General features: G+C 37.1%; 1 protein-coding gene across 10 annotated transcripts in view; it reads left to right on the top strand.

Annotated features, from left to right (window-relative positions):
• Positions 1 to 21,381, top strand: part of ERC1 (ELKS/RAB6-interacting/CAST family member 1) — a 277,525-nt gene that overhangs the window by 140,517 nt on the left and 115,627 nt on the right. For all 10 annotated transcript variants that reach the window (XM_030959956.1, XM_030959958.1, XM_030959955.1 and 7 more), the window contains one exon: positions 3,987 to 4,122. In XM_030959956.1, coding sequence (XP_030815816.1) covers positions 3,987 to 4,122 — 136 coding nt within the window. The remainder of the gene's footprint in view (positions 1 to 3,986; positions 4,123 to 21,381) is intronic.

Here is a 21,381-nt window from a genome sequence, read left to right as displayed (position 1 = left end):
AAGGTGTGGCTTTTTTAGAGAGTTTTACTCTCTCATTAAAGAGTAAAGCCATTGATATGGACATTTGATTTCAGTGTCCAGATTAGGAAATCTTAGGGGTTTTTTTCATCAGGCACATGGACTAAATTGGGCACCCAAAATCAAAGGATATGAAATGTTTTATTGTAAAAATATTGGCCTGTCTTTAGTTGAAAGACTTTGGGGTTTGTATTTTTAAATCAGAAGCCTGAATTTGATTCTACTTCCTTTTATCTGATTCATTGGTCTGTAACAGTGCTTGGCGTGACATACTGTGAAACAGAGAAAAATTCAAAATAATGGAAAAGAGTTTTCACTTTCGAGGGCAAAATGTTTTAGGGGATGGACTTGCAAAAAAGATAGTTATCTTAAAATTGCTATTAAAAGTGCAAAAGAAATTGTTATTTCCAAAATGAGTGGGATTTTTCACTGTAATTCAACATAAACATTCTCGTTAGATTTTTCTTCTTTTATATATGACTGTAACATTTTTATTATTTGATTTGAGGTGACTCTGAGGATCAACATCTTTTGAGATGAGGTACTTTTGCTTTTGTTAGTTTTGTTGTTTCTGCTGGTTCCAGTTGGTATCTTCTTTAAAGCTTTATCTCAGTGAACGTGACCTGGCTCTCCAGCTTTAATTAGAATCACCAGAATTCTTTCTTTCTTTTGTAGTCCTGTTTTGCAAAGATGTTTCTGTAGCAATGTGTATTTATGGTAATATTTAATGCACTGTATCTTTCAGAAGTTCATTAGCTCTGTATTTTGTGATGAGAAGCCCACACGCACATTGCAAGTTGCTGTTGCTGTATGTGCAGACAGTAGTGCTTTCTAGAAAACTTTCTTAAACCTCTGAGGTCTTGCCATCATTGTACATAAGTCATTCTCTTTTTACTGCCTTTAATCTCATGCAAGTTTTTTCAGTTTTAATAAAAATACTCTTAGAGATTAAGGATTTTTTTAAACTTTGCTGTCCTTTTGATAGGATATGTGCTCTGTATATGTGCAATTCATTCAAAAGAGTTAAAAGAAAATTAAGCTTACAAAATGAAGCTCTCAAACTGAGGCAGTTGCAGAGCTTCGTTTGTTTCTTTGTGTTTCTTTTTTCCTAATAAGCTTCCTTGTGCACATATATTATGAAAAAATTTCCTCCTGTCTCCTCATAAAATGTACCAGTTGCAGCATGCTCACTTAAGTCACGTACTTTCTGTAATTTTATTTTATTGTTCCAGTTCAGTATGTGGTCCAATTCTGCACATTGTTCAGTGGTGGTATGAAGATGAAATTGTTCTATAACAATCATCAGTAGTACTGCAGTGTTTAAAATAGCAACAGAACTGTCTTACTGAGCAGTGAATGGGGTGATACCTAATGAGCAAGCTTTTGAGGTCTGTTGATATTAAAAATATGAGTACGTATTTAAATATTTTAAAAGATTGTTTGCATATATAAAAGATGATTCTCTGGCTGTCTTTGAAGACTGAAAGTTATTTGGCAGAGAAGGAAGAGCATTCTTTACAGAACCACAGTATGAAGTCTTCAGAGCTTCACAGAACTTTCATGGTGCAAATGTCAAAGGGCTGTGGACTTGTAAATGCTGAACCTTTTGCATGAGTATCTGCATGAGGTATTGCAAAAGGGAAAATTTTCATTTGGTACCATGGGCATTGAGATGAGATGAAATGTGTATTCATGTATCAAATGACTCCAAGCCCTTTTGGGTTTATAGATTTGGGGTTTCATGTAACCTTCTCAGATTTATACAGTTAAACAGTTGGGGAAATTCTAGTTATTGCCGCAGATACCTGTATCATTTGAAAAGTTTTTAGCTCAACTTTTGTTCCTTTTTGACATCAGAGATTCGAAGGGATGGTTGTATCTTGCACATGATTCAAAGCCAGGTTAAATGGAACTTTGAGCAACTTGGTCTAGTAGAAGATTTTATGAAGATTGATCTCAGGATTACAAGCACTAAGTAATTTCAAGACTTAACTTTAGTAAAGGTTGTCTTTATCTCGAAACATCTACCTAATATATTAGACTGTCATTAATTTTGGTTCACACCAAAATTAGTGTCAATAGTGCATATCCTTATAATGACCCATCTCTTTGAAATACGTATTTTGTTTGAAAACATTTTGGACCATGTAGGAGGTTATCTATTTCAGACATGTTTTGAAGAGAGTTGGGGCTTTATTAATATTGTTGTCTCCTACCTAACTAGTTGCTTATAGTAATAAAGATCAGTGTCTCAATATGTGAATCTAGCTTTGCAAATTTATAAAAAAATACTTAATTCCTCTAATTTTAATTTAAAAGTTGAGTAAAAATTCTCATATGGAATTGAATGTGTTGGGCTGACATATGTTCATTTTCTGCATTGACTTAGCTGTACTTTCTGTGTTTATTTTATTGGACAGATAGAACTGCGTATTGTACAAACTGAGTTGGTGCCAGCATAATATTTCCAATAAGTTGTTTAATCACTGAGCAAGTCTGCTTTCAAACTGGGCAATGAGCCCATTGCCAGTGTGCAGCACTGGGTTAGAATAACTCAACAATTACACTGGTTGTGTTTAAAAAGCATCCTGACTCAAATCAGCTGTAACTCTTGGACAGGGTAGTTAAGTATGCCAATAATTTTTTAACATCATCAGAAAAGAACTTTCATTTTTTATTAGTCTCCAGAGGCCATCAGCACTTTTTCACCCTAAGAGTTTGTTTTAGCACCAAGGAAAATTTGCTGTTTTCATGATTTTCCCAGCCTCAGTTGGCTTACATCGGAAAAAAGCGGAGCTCAGAGTGTTTTTGGAGGAACTCAAAACACTGACTGGTCATATGCCATATAATTTGAACATAAATATATCACAAAGAGACACGTTCTTGATCATACTTTTGTTAGGAGTTCTGAAGAAAATATTAAAGAAGGGTTGTTTGTGATCTGTTCTAAAAGTATTTCTGAAATACAGAAGAAACATTCTTCCCTGTCTGTGTGGATAACATACCAGATCTGAAGCTGGTATATCATTCTGTTTTCTACACAGTAAATTAAAGAGCTGTCTCTACTACTTGCATGATGTTTTGGGGAAATCTTGCAACCAAAGAATCTGTCTTTTATTCCAAACTCCAGATATAATTATGGAGAAAAGGGCTGAGGAAGCAAAGCTAGCCTGTTTTGTTTTGATTGGACTAAAAGTTTAGACTTAAGTTCTCTGTGGTCAGGAGGCTGAGATTAAAGGGTCTGTAATTAGATTCAATACTCCACGTGTCTTAATGCCCTGAAAGGCCGAACCCTGTCTGCAGGCAGTGGTAGCTGCCAGGATCATCAAAAATAGTCCATAGATGCAAGTGAAAAGGAAATGATGCACACTTCCTCAAATAGTTTGTTCTTACTTGTTGTGTCTTTCTTGTCTAAAAAGAAAGGATAGGAAATTCCTCAAAATATCAAGAAAACAGGTAGATCTTGAGGTTGAAAAGAAACTGTTTTACTTCTGGAAACAGATTGCCTAATTCTTGTAGGTAATCCTCTATATTCAAGTCATGTTTCAGTAGTTTTCCTGTGTTCCTCACATTAGATACAGTGGTACCCAAAGCAAAATGGGTTATTAGATTTCTGTGGTTTTATATATACGTTTGTGTGTGTTAACAGAGAAGAGTTTTCTTCCCCAAAGTCAGAAGAGGGCAGGTGCATCTTTGGATTAACAGTTTATTAATCAAATTATAATTACCAAATAATAAATAATGCTTTTTTTTCAGGAATTTTCTCGGTCAGGTTAGTAGTAATGAGCAAAATGAAGCCTTCTTTTGGCTGAATTAATGGAGGGTAGTGCTTGAGGATGAGTTTGGTGCGGGTGACCTTGTGCAAAGGAAGTGGTGGCACTTGATGGTGCCACTGTTCCCTGGCCCAGCAGCTCAGCGCTGATGGAAACTGCTCTGGACCACGCTCTTAGTGCTCCTCTCTTTTGCAGGCAAGTTAAAGATCAAAACAAGAAAGTAGCAAATCTGAAGCACAAAGAACAAGTGGAGAAAAAGAAGAGTGCACAGATGCTGGAGGAGGCCAGGAGACGAGAGGATAACCTTAATGACAGCTCCCAGCAGCTTCAGGTAACATGGGAATTCATTAATGCAGTTGGGATAATGAGCCAGGCTGAGCTGCCTGGCTCTCTGCTCTACCTCCTGGTCTGTTTTCATAGCTTTTACCTAAAAACTTTGTTCCTGATTGTTTAAAAAGACACATCTATCCTACAGCATTTCAAAGAAAGCAACCTCTCTCAATTGCCTTCATGAAGTACATCGTTGAAATAATTATATCAATTCAATATTGAGATTGGGTGTGACATTTCTTTCTTCTCTGCTCTTCTAACAACCTTTTTCTTTAGCTGTTTTGTCTATTTTCCCAGCTGGTTTTTACCTTGTACTGGTGTCTTTTCTTCCGTAAGTGAAAGATAACCAAGTAAGTATTCTTAGAGAACGCTGGAGTTACTGTGGGGTGACTGGAGGACCACGTTTTCTATGTGTAGTCATCTTTGTTTACCTCATGAATTCTTTCTGGTCAGTTGGCTTTATTTCTGAAATGATCATGCTGCTGCCCCACAGAGTTACCTGGTTACCTCAAATCTGCCCAGGCATAAGAAAGTCACTGGTATAAAAGCAAGTCAGATGTTTCTCAGTGTGCTGTGTGTTGAGATTAGCTGCAGGAGGTTTATCAAATGGTAAGTTTTCAATTACTGTCATAAAAGTATTAAACTACTGGCATGGAGTACAGCAAAGATACCATGATGCTAAGTGTGGAGATAATAGACATTTTGACTGTGTTTTCTTTAATTTACAAAAATAACTTTCTTTTTGGTGAGTGAAAATAAACATGGAAACTGCACCCTACCTTGTAGCCTTCCATTCTGTTAATCTTTAAAGAGCAAGCCTTTCTTTATTTCCCTTTGTTACTCTTTTTATCAGCCACATATCTTAATACATCTACAATGAAGACACAGAATACATCTTAAGTGTTCTCTAGTAAAGATAAATTCTTTTCTTATTTCAAACATACTCCTTTACTTTGTTCTGTGGGATCATGGGGGGATGTTTTCAGCTATAACTTTGAAAGAACCACAGAAACACGTGTCCATGGAATGCTCTCAGATGCACCATTTTGTGGTTTTCTCCATCAACTCCAGTCCTGTAGATACTGGGCAATGAAATAGTTAAGTTCCAAGTGTATGAAAATGATTTCATAACTGCAGACCTTTATAAAAGGCGGGAATGTGGGATTTCTACATCTGCTAATGGGTTTTGTGGCTGTAGTGCTATAGCAATTCACAAGGCTCTCGTTATGTGGCAGCTATGTTTGAATAACACAGTCCTCCTGGTAGTGAAATGTCTTTAAAAATTCCTAAAGCTACTACAATATTTGGTTAGATTCCTAATCTGCATTTGAGTAAATCTATATTTCAGGTCTGAAAAGACAGCTGGTGCTTCACATTTTCCTTGCAATTGTGTGGGTGGTGTATTTATGGAATTACACCATTCCATCAGACCATCATCTTTGTTTTTATGTAGCACTTCAAGATTTTAAAAGGAATGACTTCCTTTTCTGGCTCTCCCTCCCCAGTTATTCTTTTCTTTCCCTTTTCAGTTTTCTATCTTCTTGACATATGTAATACGCTAAGAAAAACCTGAAATTTGTTTTCTCTCAGCTTCTATTTGCATACTGAAACCACTTTTTTTTCTTTTAAGAAAAAATAAATTGTCTAAAATATTTGTACTACATAGCAATGAACAGAGAGTGATATTTCACTTACTAAGAACTTTAAGTTCTGCTAAAACTATTTAACACAAGTTTCCGGTGCATCAAGGAGATGGTACAGCTTTGGTGGTAGCAGTGAGGCAGCTTTTGCTCAGAAAAAAATGGTGCTGCTTTATATCAGAGTTCTTTAAGAATATATAGCTTCCCTTGCAATTTTTTATCACATTCTTTACTTATAAAGTGTTTTAAGCAGTTTTAAGAGAGATCATAGATATAAAAATATGAATAGCATGGATATCTTTACCTTTTCCCATTCAGATTTTCCAACTAGAGATCTCTGTAGGGCAGTACTTACTTTTTTGCAGTTTGCTTATGTTTTGTTTTATTCTGCACTGGTGTCTTTGCTTCCTATATAACTATATGCAAGTTTTTCTGACACTAAAAATGGACATTATTAAATGCATTATTAAATAATACAAGATTGAAGTGTGATGTGATAGTCAACATTGAAGTGTGCAAGTTATCATGGTATTAATGTTCTTGATTTTCCCTAGTGCTTTTCCTGCTTTTGAGAACATAATTGTCCTGTTTGGGTGGGCTCTATTTTAGAGAGCCTTTTCCCATATTCAGCACAAGGCTGAAGGGAATGCTTTTATTCACAGATGAAAAAGGTCTGTATGCTCTAATGAAAATATCAGGTTAAGGTAAAATATAGAGTGTTTAATGACAAGTGACAGGTTCAATAAAAGCTCCTTCCTTTAGAAGAGCCCTCTGCTTATAGCCTCCCTCTCTCAAGGACTGCAACATTTTGGTTTCCTGGAAGTAAAATTTACCCAGAACCACATTTCAGTTTGTTAGTTGTGGAGACCTGTCTTCTCTCTAGGCTCTTAAAGGACACTGCCTTGTAATTGATTAAAAAAAATTAAACCTGAGAGGACTGTAGATATTTAACTTTTTTTTTTTATGCAACCATTGTTGGCTTTGGGGTCAGGACACACAAGCACCAATTTCAGATAATTTTGGTCTTGGTGGTTTTGGCTGGAATTAATAATAAGCCATTATGAAATGCTTAAAAATATATGATCTGCATGTTTTTGGGTTGACTGTCTGCAATCTAGTCAAATAAACAGGGTCCCAAGCACACAGTGCCCTGCTCTCCTCTCTGTCCCTACCAGGCCTGTGGTTTCTTTCTTCCTGAGGCCAGTCACAAAATGTTCGTTTATTCACAGAGCTCTGATGATGGAAATTTGGTATTTTTGGGAGTGGGGGAAGAATGAAAACCATAATGTCTCAATTCTAGTGAGATGGATAAATAGCTTTCCAAATTTGTCTTTTCCTCCTGGGTTCCCTTAAACCACAGCTCTCCAGAGATCTGAGAGGCTGATGAGTGTCTGGCCTATAAGCAGGATAAAAAAACAAACAAACTGTTGGGCTGGAGTAGAAAATTTTTGCTTTAAGTGACTAAAGCTTGGCTATTGTGAAAAATAATTGATCTGCTGTTTAGTCCTAGAAAGGTAACATTTACTGAAATTTCATTATATTTGAATGGATACTTCAAGCTGGCTTCTGAAAGAAAGTATGCATATTTTCTTGTTTTATCACTCTAGCACCTTCTGAAGTTTTTCCAGAACTTTCAGAATATCTGTGCTGTGGGTTTGTGTGGTATAGAATCTGTGTTGCAGCAGGTGTCCATCAGTCTCTAATTGCTGCTGACAAACTGTTATGTCCAGATGATGTGTAAGATGTGTTTGAGTGCTTCAATGAGCAACTTTAGAGAGCAAGTAATCTTATTAGGTTTTTTTTTCTTTTTCCACACCCAAATTTGGGTAATTTAATGTATATTCCTAATCCACGAACTGTAGATGCAAGTATATGCTGTTTGTTTCTTGTGATAGTGTATTTCTTTTATCATATTGGAAAAACCTATCCTTCCAGTGGAAAGAGCTCTACTTTTAATAGAAACAAATATGCAGCTTTATGTTCAGTAATATTTTTACTGTGATCCAAGTGAAGCTCAATGAAATGGACAGATAAGCAAATACCTTCTCATCAAATGAACTTCTAAATTCATTAAATATCAGCCACAACGCCCCAAGGCTGCCAAGTGTATTAGAGGCATTTGGACAATGCCCTCAACAACATGCTTTAACTTTTGCCAGCCCTGAGCTGGCCAGGAGGTTGGGCTGGGTGGTTGCTGGAGTAGCTTCCAGCTGAAGTAGTCTGTTGTGGTTAACTCTTTGTTTTGAGACACCACTGCATGTGCACACAGTCAGTGCCAGCACTCAAAAACCTGAAACCCAAGTGGAGCCCAGTTCATCTGAGCTTAAATTACTGAAGAATTCCCTCTTGATATGCTATAATTGGATCTTGAAGGTGGGGTGGATGAAGTTTTTTCATCTCATCTCTTGACAGTAATACTATGCCATAATGAAAATTATGTTGTGTTTTCTTTTGGTTGTTAGTAAAGCAAGATTACGCTTTCCTAATTAATCTCTGAACTTGCTTTTGCATAGTGAGTACAAAATTTCTGAAATAAATGGTTCAAGTAAACCTTTCCAAGCTTCAAGTTCAAGATCTTCTCGAAAACTTGCATCAGAGTTGAAGCAGATTGGTTATGCTAGTTAAATATGTTAGGTGTTTTCCTGGGATAAGTGACTTTCAAGTGTGGAGCTCCTGGCTAATTTCTCTTCCATATAAACCACTGCTATATCAGATTCCAGCCTTGCCTGCCAGATGAGCACAGCTCAACATGTTACAGCCCAGGGAACACTCAGCTGCTCCATTTCAGCCTGGCAGAAATCTGTTCTTTAAAGCCATCTTGCATCTGCAGGGTTTGCTCCAGAGAACAGTCTGACATACCAAACATGTATCTGCTCACTGAGCTCAGATGCACCTTTGGGAATTACTCAGATCTAAATGTTCTTTTCCTCTCACTTCCTTTCCTGGTGCTTTTTAGACATTAATTATATCATGGAGAGGTTTTGGCCCCCCTGTCCTGGGTAATTCCCTGTGCTGCCCAGCCTTGGGGTGTCAGTGCTCCTTGGGCCTGACTGGGTGCCATCAGCACTTACACAAGTGGCTGTAATTTCCCTTAAGGCTACATTCAGGTCTAGGTCATCCTCATCCTGTCCTCCGGGACAGAGCTTATGGCATAAATTGCTGAAAGGATACCAATTCACTTTGCAATTCATTTTTAAAGAAATTTTTGTAGTATTTTTTGAAAGGATGAGTTTTTCTTGTCAGTTACCAAATAGGATGAAACTTAATATTGTTACATGTTCTCAATAATTTAACTAAATGTGGTTCTGAGGTAATGTGAATCAGTTTTGCTGTCTGCTTCAGTGTTATGTGGGACTTTTGTTAGTGAAAATGCAGCAAGTATGCACAAATACAGGCTCTGAAGATCAATTATACCTCATAAAAATATAACTGAAATAATTGTATGCACACTTTTCCTCCTCTTTTATTTGGGCAGTGGTAGCCAATAGGTGGTTTTGGGATCAACTTACCCTCTAGCTCTTTCTCTCAGAGATTCTGTGACAGCTGGCTTCTCATTACAAACCAGGGTATACATATGCAGTAGAGACATCAGTATGCATCATGAGTAATTCGTGATGTAATATTCCAGTAGGAATTTTCATTTCCATCCGCTTTTGCAATACATTACAGAAAATACAGTGTTCACAAACTTTTCATTCTGTATGTATTTGGAGGGTTGTGAATTTCAGCGCGGTGTGTTGCAGTTAGTGTAGAAACGGGCGCATATTTAACCCTGGCAGATGCTTTGAGGAAAGCTAGCTCTTGTTCTGGTCATGTCATAGCCCTCTGTCAAGAGAGCTTTTTCTTATCTTTCCTGGATGTCTGGGAGAAGTTCCAAAAATGTTGACCTTTTAGCTACACATTTCATCGCTTAGAGTGAGGGGAGATTTCTTGAGGGGAGGTGAGGAAGAATTAATTTGAATTGTAGCCCTTTTTGGGAATTGAAAATCATAATTAAGCCCTTCTGGATACATCTACTTTTACAGCATAGATAATGCATGAATGAATAATAGACAGCCTCACTTCATTATATATGTGTGAAATAATACAGTAATTGTAGACAAGACTCAGTTATTCTTCATTTGTAATGCTCTTTAACTGAAGAAAGGCTTAGATATTTTCACAGAGTTAGTGCCTTAATAATTTTTATCATTCAGCTACACAGAAACAGGACTGAAAAGTTCATTGGACAGTGAAGGAATACTGCACAGTGCTAGAAATAGTGCATAGTATGAAATAGCACTATTGTGACATTATATTTTCATGTAAAAGTTGCACTGTTGGATTTCTATCCCAGCAAGACAGTAAAGCACATAAAAATGAGCTTCTGTCTTACAAAAAAGGTTTCTCCTCTTTTCTGTATTGAAATAATAAAGTACAATGTGGATTTCAAAGAAGGGCATGAAGATTTACTAACAGATTGCCAGAAAATAAGCTCAACAAGGTAAGAAAAGTGTCGTGACAAACAAGGAGCCCCACAGCACCTGCTCAGATGAGGTCCTGTTCCTGGAGAGATCAGTCCTTTTTATCTCTTATGCTTTCACATGTGTGCCTGGTGGACTCTGCAAGACAGCAATTCTCCTTTTACTTAGAGGAAGCTCATCAAGACAAGCTTTCATGCACATTAAAACTTAGGAATATTTACCTGGTCTGTTTCTAATACCAATTTCCAACTTCTTAAAGAAATCTGATACCTGTTCCTCCAAACAATTGCATGCAAAGTATATGGTAGTAGGGGTGACTATTGAAAAAGTTTATATTTACCTCTCTCATTTCTTAGTTTTCTTGGATTTGTTAAGTTTTGGTGCATTATCATTCTTAAAATGTGAGCTGTGATCCACAAGCAGACTGTGGGGACTGTCTTGTCTCCAGTTTTATTGAAGCCATTTTTCTGATGATGATTTACAAGTTCTAACTAACTTGATTTTTGCTTGTGTGAAATATTGCATGCTAAAGCACCAATGAAAAATATACACTTTTGAACATGGAAAACTATTTGTCTCAAAAATGAATTGTAGAAAGAAGGGTGCAGCTTTTTTCTCTGTCTAAAATAAGAGTATCAGAATAAATACATGACCTGGTTCTTAATTTGATGTGGCAGTTCTTACAGAGACAGAGTCTGTCATTCTACATAATTGATGTTTATGACATTAAATCTGTTGTTAAGGAATTATCTTCTCTTGTGTCTGACCAGGAGAGAGTGCTCCATTCAGAATTCTTGTTACCATAACATTCACAGAAAGGAAGTTTAAGGGCCCTGGCAATTGTAATGGAGAAGCATTTCCCTGGATAGACATTTAGCCATCTGCTCTCTCAGTTTTCACTTTATGGTTTGGTTTAGTTTACCATTCATTTATTATGTTCAGGTTAGATGAATTCGTTGCTTTCACATCTTTAAAAAAGATGAACCATTTGACTTTGTCTTCCTATGTAAAGTAAAAATTGGACAGGTCTACAGTTTTGAAGAGACAGCTGGAAAAATTTCATGGAAGTCACTATTTACAGCTAGCATTAGGCAGTCTCCCAGTTATCCCAGTATTTCCCTTAACTGCAAATTGAGATTTGTAGTGAGAGAAAGCCATTATATGGCCTGAGAGTTTTTAACAGAGGAAAGAAGACTCCCTGCATCCTAAGATTTTTTGGTGATCCATCAGGAATATTATTCCCCAGACAAACTTTCACCCAGTCTTTTCTGGCGAAACATGATGTGTCAGTGGAAGATGAAACCTGTTATTTGTGCTCTTTCCTGTTTGGCAAAGAGAGGGCTTGGTACCCTTCATGATATGCCAGAAACTGAGTGCAGGGAGGGCTGCACAGCTGAATGTGTGCCAGCAGCCTTAACCACTGGATGTTTTTTGCATAGGCTTTTTTCCCCAAGATTAGTATCTGAGTTCAAACTGCTTTCCTAAAAGCTGTCAGGGAGATTAATGTATCTGTTGACAACATGGTGTGGTTCCTGTGAGGAGGTTTCTCCTGAGAATAGGAAACATTGAGGGCCAGATTTAAGCAAAACAATAGGAGCACATTGGAGGGGAAGAACAGCTCTCTTTTCATTTTGGTGTCTTATTTCGTGAGCCTGAGAAATGGTAATAAATTTGCATTTTTTCCTTCTTCTTGATTTTTTTCTGTCTCTCTCATAAGGTTTTTTTTTTTTACTTGCTGTGTTGAAAGTGGTTTCTAACTCATCTCTCCCCAAGAATAAAAATGCCCAATTGCCATGGCTCATTTCATAGTCTCATTGTTTAATAAAATGGCTATTCTGCTTTATTCTTCTTTTGCACAATAGAAAAAGAAAGGGAGCTGGGGTGATGATGGGGACCTCAGAAAGAATTCAGAACTTATTTTTAAAAATATAATACATGTGGATTTTTTTTGTGGTTCTATACTGTGGGAACAATACTCAAGCATTTCCTTAAAAATATTTCCTCTAATTCATTTCAAATAGTATTAAACCTACTTAATTTCTTTCTAAATAGGTATTATTCTTAAATCTTGCTTACTAAACTGCCCAAATTGATGTCACCCTTAAACTACTTTTTTTTCTATATAGACATCAATGTATTCTGTCTTAAATTTTTTTCTTTGTCTAAAATTTACACGTTCTTAGGAGGTATGAAAGCAACTGCTCTTACTGTGATGTGCAAATATTAACTGGAATTGAGACTTAGGCTGCACATTGTGTTCAGAACTAACAGAAGGTTGTAACACTCTAAAAGTCAGCACCAGTCCTTTCATCTCCTTAGTTTGGTTTGATGTGCACTCACATCTCAATGCAGGCATGGGAAAAACTTAAATATATTGGTATCACTTAGTCTGTGACTGAGGATTAAAGGAGAGTGATATTAACATTCTAGAAGATGTCTGTAGTCAGTTAAAATTCATCCAAAAATTCACTTAGAACATTATGTTGCTTTCCTTGCTTGTGTTTGAATTCCTCCTCAAGTTTGATAATCTTGGGGTCAGCTGATTTTCCAAAGCAGGGAAATAAAAGCTGAAGGAACATGGTGTCCCAACAACATTGGTGTCCCGTGTCCTTCTAGAGCACAGCTAAAAAATGGCAGATGTAATATTTTCTGTAAATGAGACTAAATTTTGGGGCAATTCCAAATTATATTTACTGATTTATTCAGGATATTTAAATGAAAGATAACATATATAGCTCCACAAGTACCTCATAGGTGGAACCCATGGATGAAAGAGCAGGTGAAGTTCAGCATAAGTATATATTATATATATCAGGAGAAGCAATCTTAAATAAACGTGCACAATGGTGGGTTCTGATTAGCTCTATTACCATAGGAGAGCAATCTCAGAATTAGAATAAGTCGTTTTATGAAAATGTTATTGGTTAGGAGGACTATTAAAAAGCCATTTGAGAAGTACCAAACAGCAAACCAGAGAATGCTGCTGTGGCACTGTGTGCATGAGCAGTGCATTCCCCCTCTGAATAATGTGCAGTGATGCCAACCATCCACCACAGAAAAGGGTGTGGCAAACACAGGAGAGGTAAAGGCAAGGAAGGAAATAGTAAACACAAGGACAGGCTTCTGTTCAAACAGATATTAAATAAAATTAAATTCTTGAACGTGGAAAAGAATGAGTGAAGACAAGAGCCAGGGAATACTTTTTCCCACTTTGCAGACTGAGAATAGTAGAGGATTATTTTGGAATATTTGGGGCTAAAGGGAAACAATAACTTGTTTTCCCATTCCTTTGGACTAGTCCAGGCTTTTATAGAAACAATTGGAATTTTCATACAAAGAAGTGAGAATCTCTCAGAATGTGAAATGTTTCCATCTTCTCATTCTTTTGGGTTTTAAGCCAGTTAATTTTAATGGTGACTTTTATGAATGTTATATGCTAAGTTGCCTGTTTAAAGCTACTGTCAGTGTAGTGCTGCAAATACACAATGAGTATCATTCGTAAATGAGTCTTAAATCATCTTCAACCACCTTATTTCAGTATTTTTAAGCTCACTGTTTTCTGATTATGTTGCTATTTAATTGTCAAATTTTTACATTTTCTGTACTGTATTCTAATAATCTTTAAATGTATCCTTATTCTCTGGATACAGTGGAACAGCAGATCAGGCATTTACTAATAAAGATATATTGAGAACAGCTTTTAATATTTTAAGCCAAGCATTTCCCTAAATTAATACCTTTTTTTTCCTGGTTCATAGCTGAATCCATGTTGTACCAAGGCAGATCTCCTTGAAATTACCTTCATTTGGTGCATCTGACTGTCAGGGGGATTGTGGGTGCATTGGGGTGTTCCTGGATAGCATGAAAAAACAGTGATGATTTATTTCTGATGGGAAATTGTTTTACTGATCTCTAGTTTGAAGATGGGGAGAAAGGGGGGTATCTTCATGGAGTGAAAGGGATTTTTTTGGGGGGGGTTTAAAATGTTTTGTGCTTAGGAGTAGGATCTTGATAGATGGCTGCTTTAAAGGAAGCAGTTCATAGCACAAATACAAAAGCTGCTCTACTTGATGATGCACATCAAGGAAGAGGCATCAGAGGCTAAAATCAAAAACCAGAGATGATGATTGCAGGAATTCCCTTTAAAATTGAGGGAGTGGAAGAGATTGAATGTGATAACTGCTCAGTAGACATTTCCTCAGTTGTGTTTTTATCAGTAGCAATTTTTGTCCCATATTCATCTGTGAAAAAGAGGGAAAACAAGAGAAGTGTTCTTTTATGGCTGTCCATGTGTGGTGCTCTGATGGTTTTGTCTGCTGAAGGATTAAAAATGAGCAAAGAAAGGTAGGTCTTGTGACTTGTGATATATTAGTGCAATGATGATGACAGGACTGACATTTACAAAGAGAGCTCAGGCAAATAAGGCTTTATCAAGGGAATAAGATGGGTTTGAGCTTTGTGTTAATGGTGCAGTTGGTTAGAACTGCTGCTGGTTTTTTCTCTAATCCCGTATCAGTTTAGGAGCCTCGAGTCATTGTATTGATACATGAGAGAAGAACAAATCTTGTTACAGTAGCATTTCTCCAATTAGACACTCCAAAAAACATGACACATCCCCAAAAAAGGGAAGACAAACCAAATAAACAAAAAAACCACAAAGCCCCATAACAATTAGAGATATCTATTGCTTTTGCTCACTTCAGATCATTTTCTCAGCTATATTGTCAGCTTTGGGTCCCATTTCAATAGTCCATGCAGTGACCTGCTGTGGTTTGATAGAAACGTTGTCCCTCTAGGTTTTAAAAACTACAAATGTGGTAATTTGCAACAGCCAGAGCAAAATGTTAAAGCTGCTGGCACCCCGTGCAGCTGCTAAATGGTAAACCTGGTTGTTAGTGTTGGCAGGGTGCTTGAGCCTGTCTGGGCTGTTGCTAATGAAAAGTGTCTGTACAAGCCCCAGATTTATAACTGATTGCTGTGCTGGGAGCACCAAGCTTACAGCAACAGGAAAAAAGTGTCAAAGAGATGGCAACTGTCAGGAAAGGACATTGCCTGTTTCCCACAGGAATAACCACTGCTGCCTTTCCTTTTCTGGGCCTGTAATAGTGTCTAGAGCTGTCCTTTTTCTTCTTCTTTCTGTCCTCCTTCAACTAGTATTGATTAGGATCCCTTCTTTCCATTATCACAGACTCTGTGTTTCACTTTGCTCCTGATGTTGAGCAAAAGTGCTGCCTGTTCTGAAAATGCTTTTTGAAAGTGGCACACCTGAGTGGTAAGATGTTGTATCTTGAAAGGTAAAAGTGTGAACAACTGGAATTATTCACACATTTTTGTATACAATTTAGCAATTTTCAGGCAATAATAGTAATATGCAAGACTTTTATTAAGGCTTTCATGTGTATCTAAGAAAAAGACAATGTGAAAGCTTAAGCCTTTCTTTTCATTAAGTTTTCACTAGGGTTTTTTTCCCCCTCCATTTCACTTCCCTTTCATTTAAATTAGATGTTTGTAGTCATTTGTATCTATCTGGTTATTTTCTCTTGCACTCTGTCACTAGAGATGATACATTTCTTTTCCAACTTTCATGGGTTTGGGTGGGTTTTTTCTCATGTAAATATATTTTTGTGTGCATCCTTCCCACGTACAGAAAAGCACATATTTTTGTTGGCAGCATCATTCATAGTCCTGCATCACTCTTGAGTATTTTCAAGGGACAGTGTAGTTGAAACATCACTCCATTTTCTACCTTTCTATTTAAAAAGAAAATTTCCCTGGCCATTTCTCATGAAGTGTTGGCTTCCATACAGTTTTTTTTCACCATACTAATTTTAATGGGATGGTTATATTAAACCTATCATGTCTAGAAATAATATTTATCCATTTTTTTTCTTTTCACTGTAAATATATTTTGGTTCTTCCTGCAAGTGGTGATCCACAAGTGCACACAGACTCTGGATGTACACATATCCTCTTTTTCCACTGTGGTATTCTCAGAAAAATGTACTCATAACTTTCTGCCATTGCTCATCTTTTCAGTACAGCATATTCAGTGCAGTGGCCAGCTTTGATTGCACTTCCCTCTCAACTCCTACTGGAATTAAATTCCTCTACTGCAGTGTTTCTCCTTTTGTCTCTTGTAGTTATTTTTCTCTATTTATGTAACTTGTCAGGCTTGAATTGCAATCCATGTGTCTCATTTGGCAGATACAACCGTCCAGATGCTGACATATGTCGTTCTAATGACATAATCGTTGTGTATCTCAGGTCTGATCTCCAAAGATGAGGAAATGTTGATCGAGGAGCTCCTGCTTGGCAGTTTGTGCCTTGTAGCTCTCAGACTGCTCCTTTCATTCGGCAGCTCCTGATAATTACATCTGCTATTGCTGTGCTTACAAAAAACCCTCTTCATCTCGCTCTGTGAGAAACAGGGACTTCATATAAACCTAGTACTTAGATGTACTCAGTTTCTGCCTAAGAGCCAGAGATTTCCTCATCACAGATAACCCCCAATTCATGAGGTCTTTAATTTCACCAATTGAGAGCACCAAGACAGCATTAGCATCCGTGGTTATTGTAACTCCACTGCTTGTTCATGCCCAGCAATATATCTTGTTGCAGCTTTATATGGTAGTTTGTCTCTTTGTTACTTTATTTTCAGAGTCTTAAGTGTTGGATCTGTGATTATTTGGGGTTTATGTTACATCTTAGTACCAAGCTATACTCTACCCTAAAGGTATTTCCTTCTTCAGGAGTTTATAAACAACTCTTCTTTCATTCCACTTTTCAAGCAAATATGTTTGTAGAGGTCTGGGGTTTTTTTATATTGCCACTTTCTTCAGGAAATGGTAATGAATTAAATGATTTTTTGTGGATGTCTGTTACTTTGGATGAGTTGCAGAAGGATCCCAAACACTCCTTTTGAGCTAGATTCTGTCATAACTACTTTGGGTTTTGTACCATGGGGTTCTGGCCTTCAGAACCTCATGTATATTCTTGAAAACCCCAATTAGAGGTATTTCTCCATTTATGAGTGACAATTTTGTGTGCTTTTCTTGTTCAGAGACTTGAAGTGGTTGGTCAGCATGTGGAACTGAGTGAGGGAGATCCACCATGCTCACCTGAGCTTTAAGGCCCTATGTTTCCTCCTGAAATTAAATGAAACTGTAATACCTTCTTTTGGTAGCACCACATTATATATTCCCTTAGGACCTTCTTAGGAAAATATGCAGGTTTTTACAGATCTCTTTCAGAGAAAAGAAAACATTATTTAACTGATTTATTTTCACCAATTGTCCTCTTGTGAAGAGTAGGTATTTGGCATAGCATCTTTTCTTCTGGGTTCAGTAGTTCAACCAACACTGCAGAAACCCACCTTCAATAATTTTGTGCATCTTTGGCATCTTTTGATAGATTCCTGAGATTGCAAACCAGAAATCCTTAGTAATGGGCTGACTATAAGTAGAACCAATTTTTCTTCTTTGTATTTGCTTTTGGTTATGGCCAAAAAAGAGGAAGCAAGGGAACTTTATGGAAGATTTTGAGGAGTCTTTGAAGAAGATTTCAATTTTTCATATTAATTCATTAATCAGCATGCACTTTAGAGTTACAGGTAATCAGCCCTCATATTTTTAACTAGGAAGAAATCTTAACATTTGTGGGTGGACTGTCTCTAGATGTTGTTGAAGAATTTGTTATCTCAAGATCTAAATGATTGCATCCATGAGGAAGCTTTAAGTAGTACTTGAGGCAGCTGACAGTCCTGAGTTCCCATGTTCCACTTACCCAGTGGAAGGTCAGTTCACAAAGGAGAGGTTTTCTGTCTAGGGAGAGTTTTATTCCATCTAGAATGGACTGAGGTCATTAAGTTCTTTATCTGGGTCATGGCTTCTTGAGGAAATACACGATAACCAAAGGCAGTAGTTCACAGGAGTAAGGGCTTGTAATGATGGAATGATTTTGCTGTTTAAAAAGTAATTGATTGCAAAACTCTTCCAGTATTGTGTTCTTCTCACCTGGTCAATGAAAGTGCACAGGTAAAATGTGCTATTGCATTATTTACAGGGTTCTATGATACAATTCTTTCCCTACCTAGGTGATTCTCTACTCCTAGAAATTCTTTCAGCAGTTAAAAGAATCATTTCATTGCTTTCTCAAACTGTTAACTAATCTTTCCCAAGAGCTTACTAGAGAAATCCACCTTAATTCCAAGAGTGAAATTAGGCCATAAAGATCTTTGTGAGTGTAGTTCAAGACACGGTTATGAAGTTCGCCAGGATACCTCAGATTTAATTGAACCTAAATGCCTTGGTGAAAGCATGTATCCTATTTCATGCACTTGCATAAAACTTGATGGCAGATTACACATCACATGCATGCAGGATAGATTAAATTGATACATCATTTTAACATGCATCACTTGGCCATCCCGCCACTTCCTTCCTGAAGTGAAAGGAAAATCTCAGAAATGTGCATCAGTCACACCACCTTTTCCTTTCAGGTTTTCAAGCAGGCAAGGATGGAATTAGTTTTGCATGTGAATCAGCAACTGGATGACAGCATAGGTAGCAAAAATTTTTATTGTGCCTGAACTCTTGGCACTCCCACAGTGTCAAATGGGTTTTTCATTTTCTGTGTGCTGCCACCAGTGAGCATAAAGGCAGAGCTGTCTCCTGTATCCCGGTCTAATTCCATCTCTGGTGTGCAATCTCCTGCACATGGGATGCAGGAGGGCAAGGGAAGGAGGGTCAAAGAGATATTTGGGTAGATAATACACCTTGAAGAATGCAGTTACTGCACAGGTAAGTAATTTTTTCTTTTTGAGTAGCCATCTGTGTAAGATTCCTGAAAAGAGAGGCTGTCACTGTTTATCATTCTGGTATTTTATCAAAATACAGGAAGATTTGCCCTTGATGTGATGCTCAAAGGAGCACCAATGCCAAATTGGTGCTTCCTACAGGGACTGTTCAGAGGAACAGTCACTGTAGGAAACATGTTTTAATTGTAGTTAAAATTGATAAGAAGATTTTTTTTCTAGAGGTAAATCTTATCACAATAAAGGTAGAATACTTCATGTAATTAAATGGAGGAAAGCAGCAGCACAGGTCAGCATGAGCCTGTCATGTTTTAGAGTTCAGAGCCAAACAGTTGGAAGAACATGCTGGTGTGTCAAAAGGTTCACTTCAATTTTATCTACTAATATGAGACAGCAGCTTATTTTTTTTTTTTAAAGTCATTCAAATACTAATCAGTCACAAATCAATGAGCTAGAAACAAAATCATTCTTAAAGAGTGTTTTGAGACTATGCTGCACTAATGGATGTGCTACCTGACTAACCTGCTGCTCCTGCCAGTCATTTGTGTGGTTTTGTCAGGTGGCTACACACATCATGACACTGTTAGAAGAGTAAAATTGCACATCTTTTCAATAGGTTTGACTGAGACAGAAAGGAAAAAACTTATTCTCAGGCTTTTCTTACTGGGTGGGTTATTTGTGTTAAAGTTCACCATTTCTAGGCAATTCATTCTAAGCCTGGATTTTTAACTTGTGACCCTCTATCATATATGTAAAAGTTTCTGTATTATTTCAGGAAAAGTAATTATATATGGATATAGATTTTTCAAATGCAGGTAATGTGGCACTGTATTTTTGGTATCACCAGTTGTTCTTCCTCCTGTCCCTCAAGCATTCACCTGTCTGAATAGAGCACTATGTAGTGTCATGGTTAATACTGTGTTGGATTCACCTGTGAAATGTTTGCCTGGAATGAAGAGTGGATATACATATGTGTTAGAATGTTTTATTCTGGATTCTTATTTTAAAGGAGTTTCCATTTTCAATGCTGCTGTTCAAATGTACAATTCCCACTTCTGTTAATTGACGCAGAAAACTACACATTCTTCTGGCTGCCCATGGATGATATATCAAGCAGTAAAGTTCATAATTACTCTGTAATGCAGATAGTCAAATAAATATTTCCTATATCTGAAATTGTTACTTTTCCTTGCATAACTTTTTGTAACCCTGTTATTCATCTTTTTGATGAGACTTCATTTACGCTTATCATAACCATAAAATAGTTTTGGAGGATGTTACCAGTGTTCCTAAAAGATTCTGAAAATACGAAAACATGTTGAGCCACTCCTATTTTTGAAATGTAGATCTCTCCATTTGTTGCTTTAGAAAACAGCGATTACTTGCCCTGTGAATCCATCTTGCAGTTTAACCATCAGCAGAAAGCTGCTCTGCTTGCAAACCTAACGACTCCTACTGCCTGTGCTGGTGGCTGAGCACCAGCTTTGCTCTTTACCAGGGCAGGGGTGCCACATGCCTGCACCAGTCTGATACAAAGCTTTGCATCTCTGCTTGAACACTCTCATTGAAAGTGGCAGTTTTGAGACTGTCAGAAATGGTTTTCATACAATTCTCTTTGGGGATATGGTCCTAGAAAGCAGCAATCAAGGAATAAGTCAGATTTATTTGTTAAATTCCGGTGACCAGTTTTTTCATTATTTATTCATTTATTCATTGAAGGTTGCAAGAACAATTTTTTTTCCAAGTCAGTCTTCTTTTTCCTTATTCTTTATATGGTACAAAACTCTTTCAGTGTAAGTGGAAAATTACAATCCTAAATACAAAAGGACAGAAGCCAAAGGGGTACATCTGACAAAGAGGAAAATGCCAACAAATAAAAGCATTTTTGATTCTTCCACTGCTAGTGAGATGGCTAAAAAGTCATATATTAACTTCAGTGTGCATTAATATCTCATTGGAACCCTATGATCTAAACCAATCTGCAAGACAAGAAATGCAGAAATCTTCCATCCAGCTGCTCCTTTGTGGTGGATTTGTTAAGCAGCCATGGTCCAGGGCATTCATGTATGCACAGCCTGTTTTGAAGCCTTCTGTGAAGCTGCTTCTGCAGAAGCAGGAGAGACACATTTATTTTCCTTGCAAGATTAAAGCTGGGAGAGTCTCCTTTAGAAATAACAATACCATTATTTTGTATATATAAAAATATTTTAAGTTATGCTGCTTGTAAAAACTAATAAAACATATTTTTTGAGGAGCAGGAAGTTTTCTTCAGTAGTCTGAACAAATAAGGCACATCTGAACTCACAGCTGTGAAGATGCTCTTAATCAAAGAATAAGTTTTTAGG

This window comes from Camarhynchus parvulus, chromosome 1A (assembly GCF_901933205.1).
Source record: "Camarhynchus parvulus chromosome 1A, STF_HiC, whole genome shotgun sequence".
Taxonomy (NCBI): Eukaryota; Metazoa; Chordata; class Aves; order Passeriformes; family Thraupidae; genus Camarhynchus; species Camarhynchus parvulus.
The sequence above is the reverse complement of the archived record's forward strand: the minus strand, read 5'-3'. Positions and strand labels throughout refer to the sequence as shown.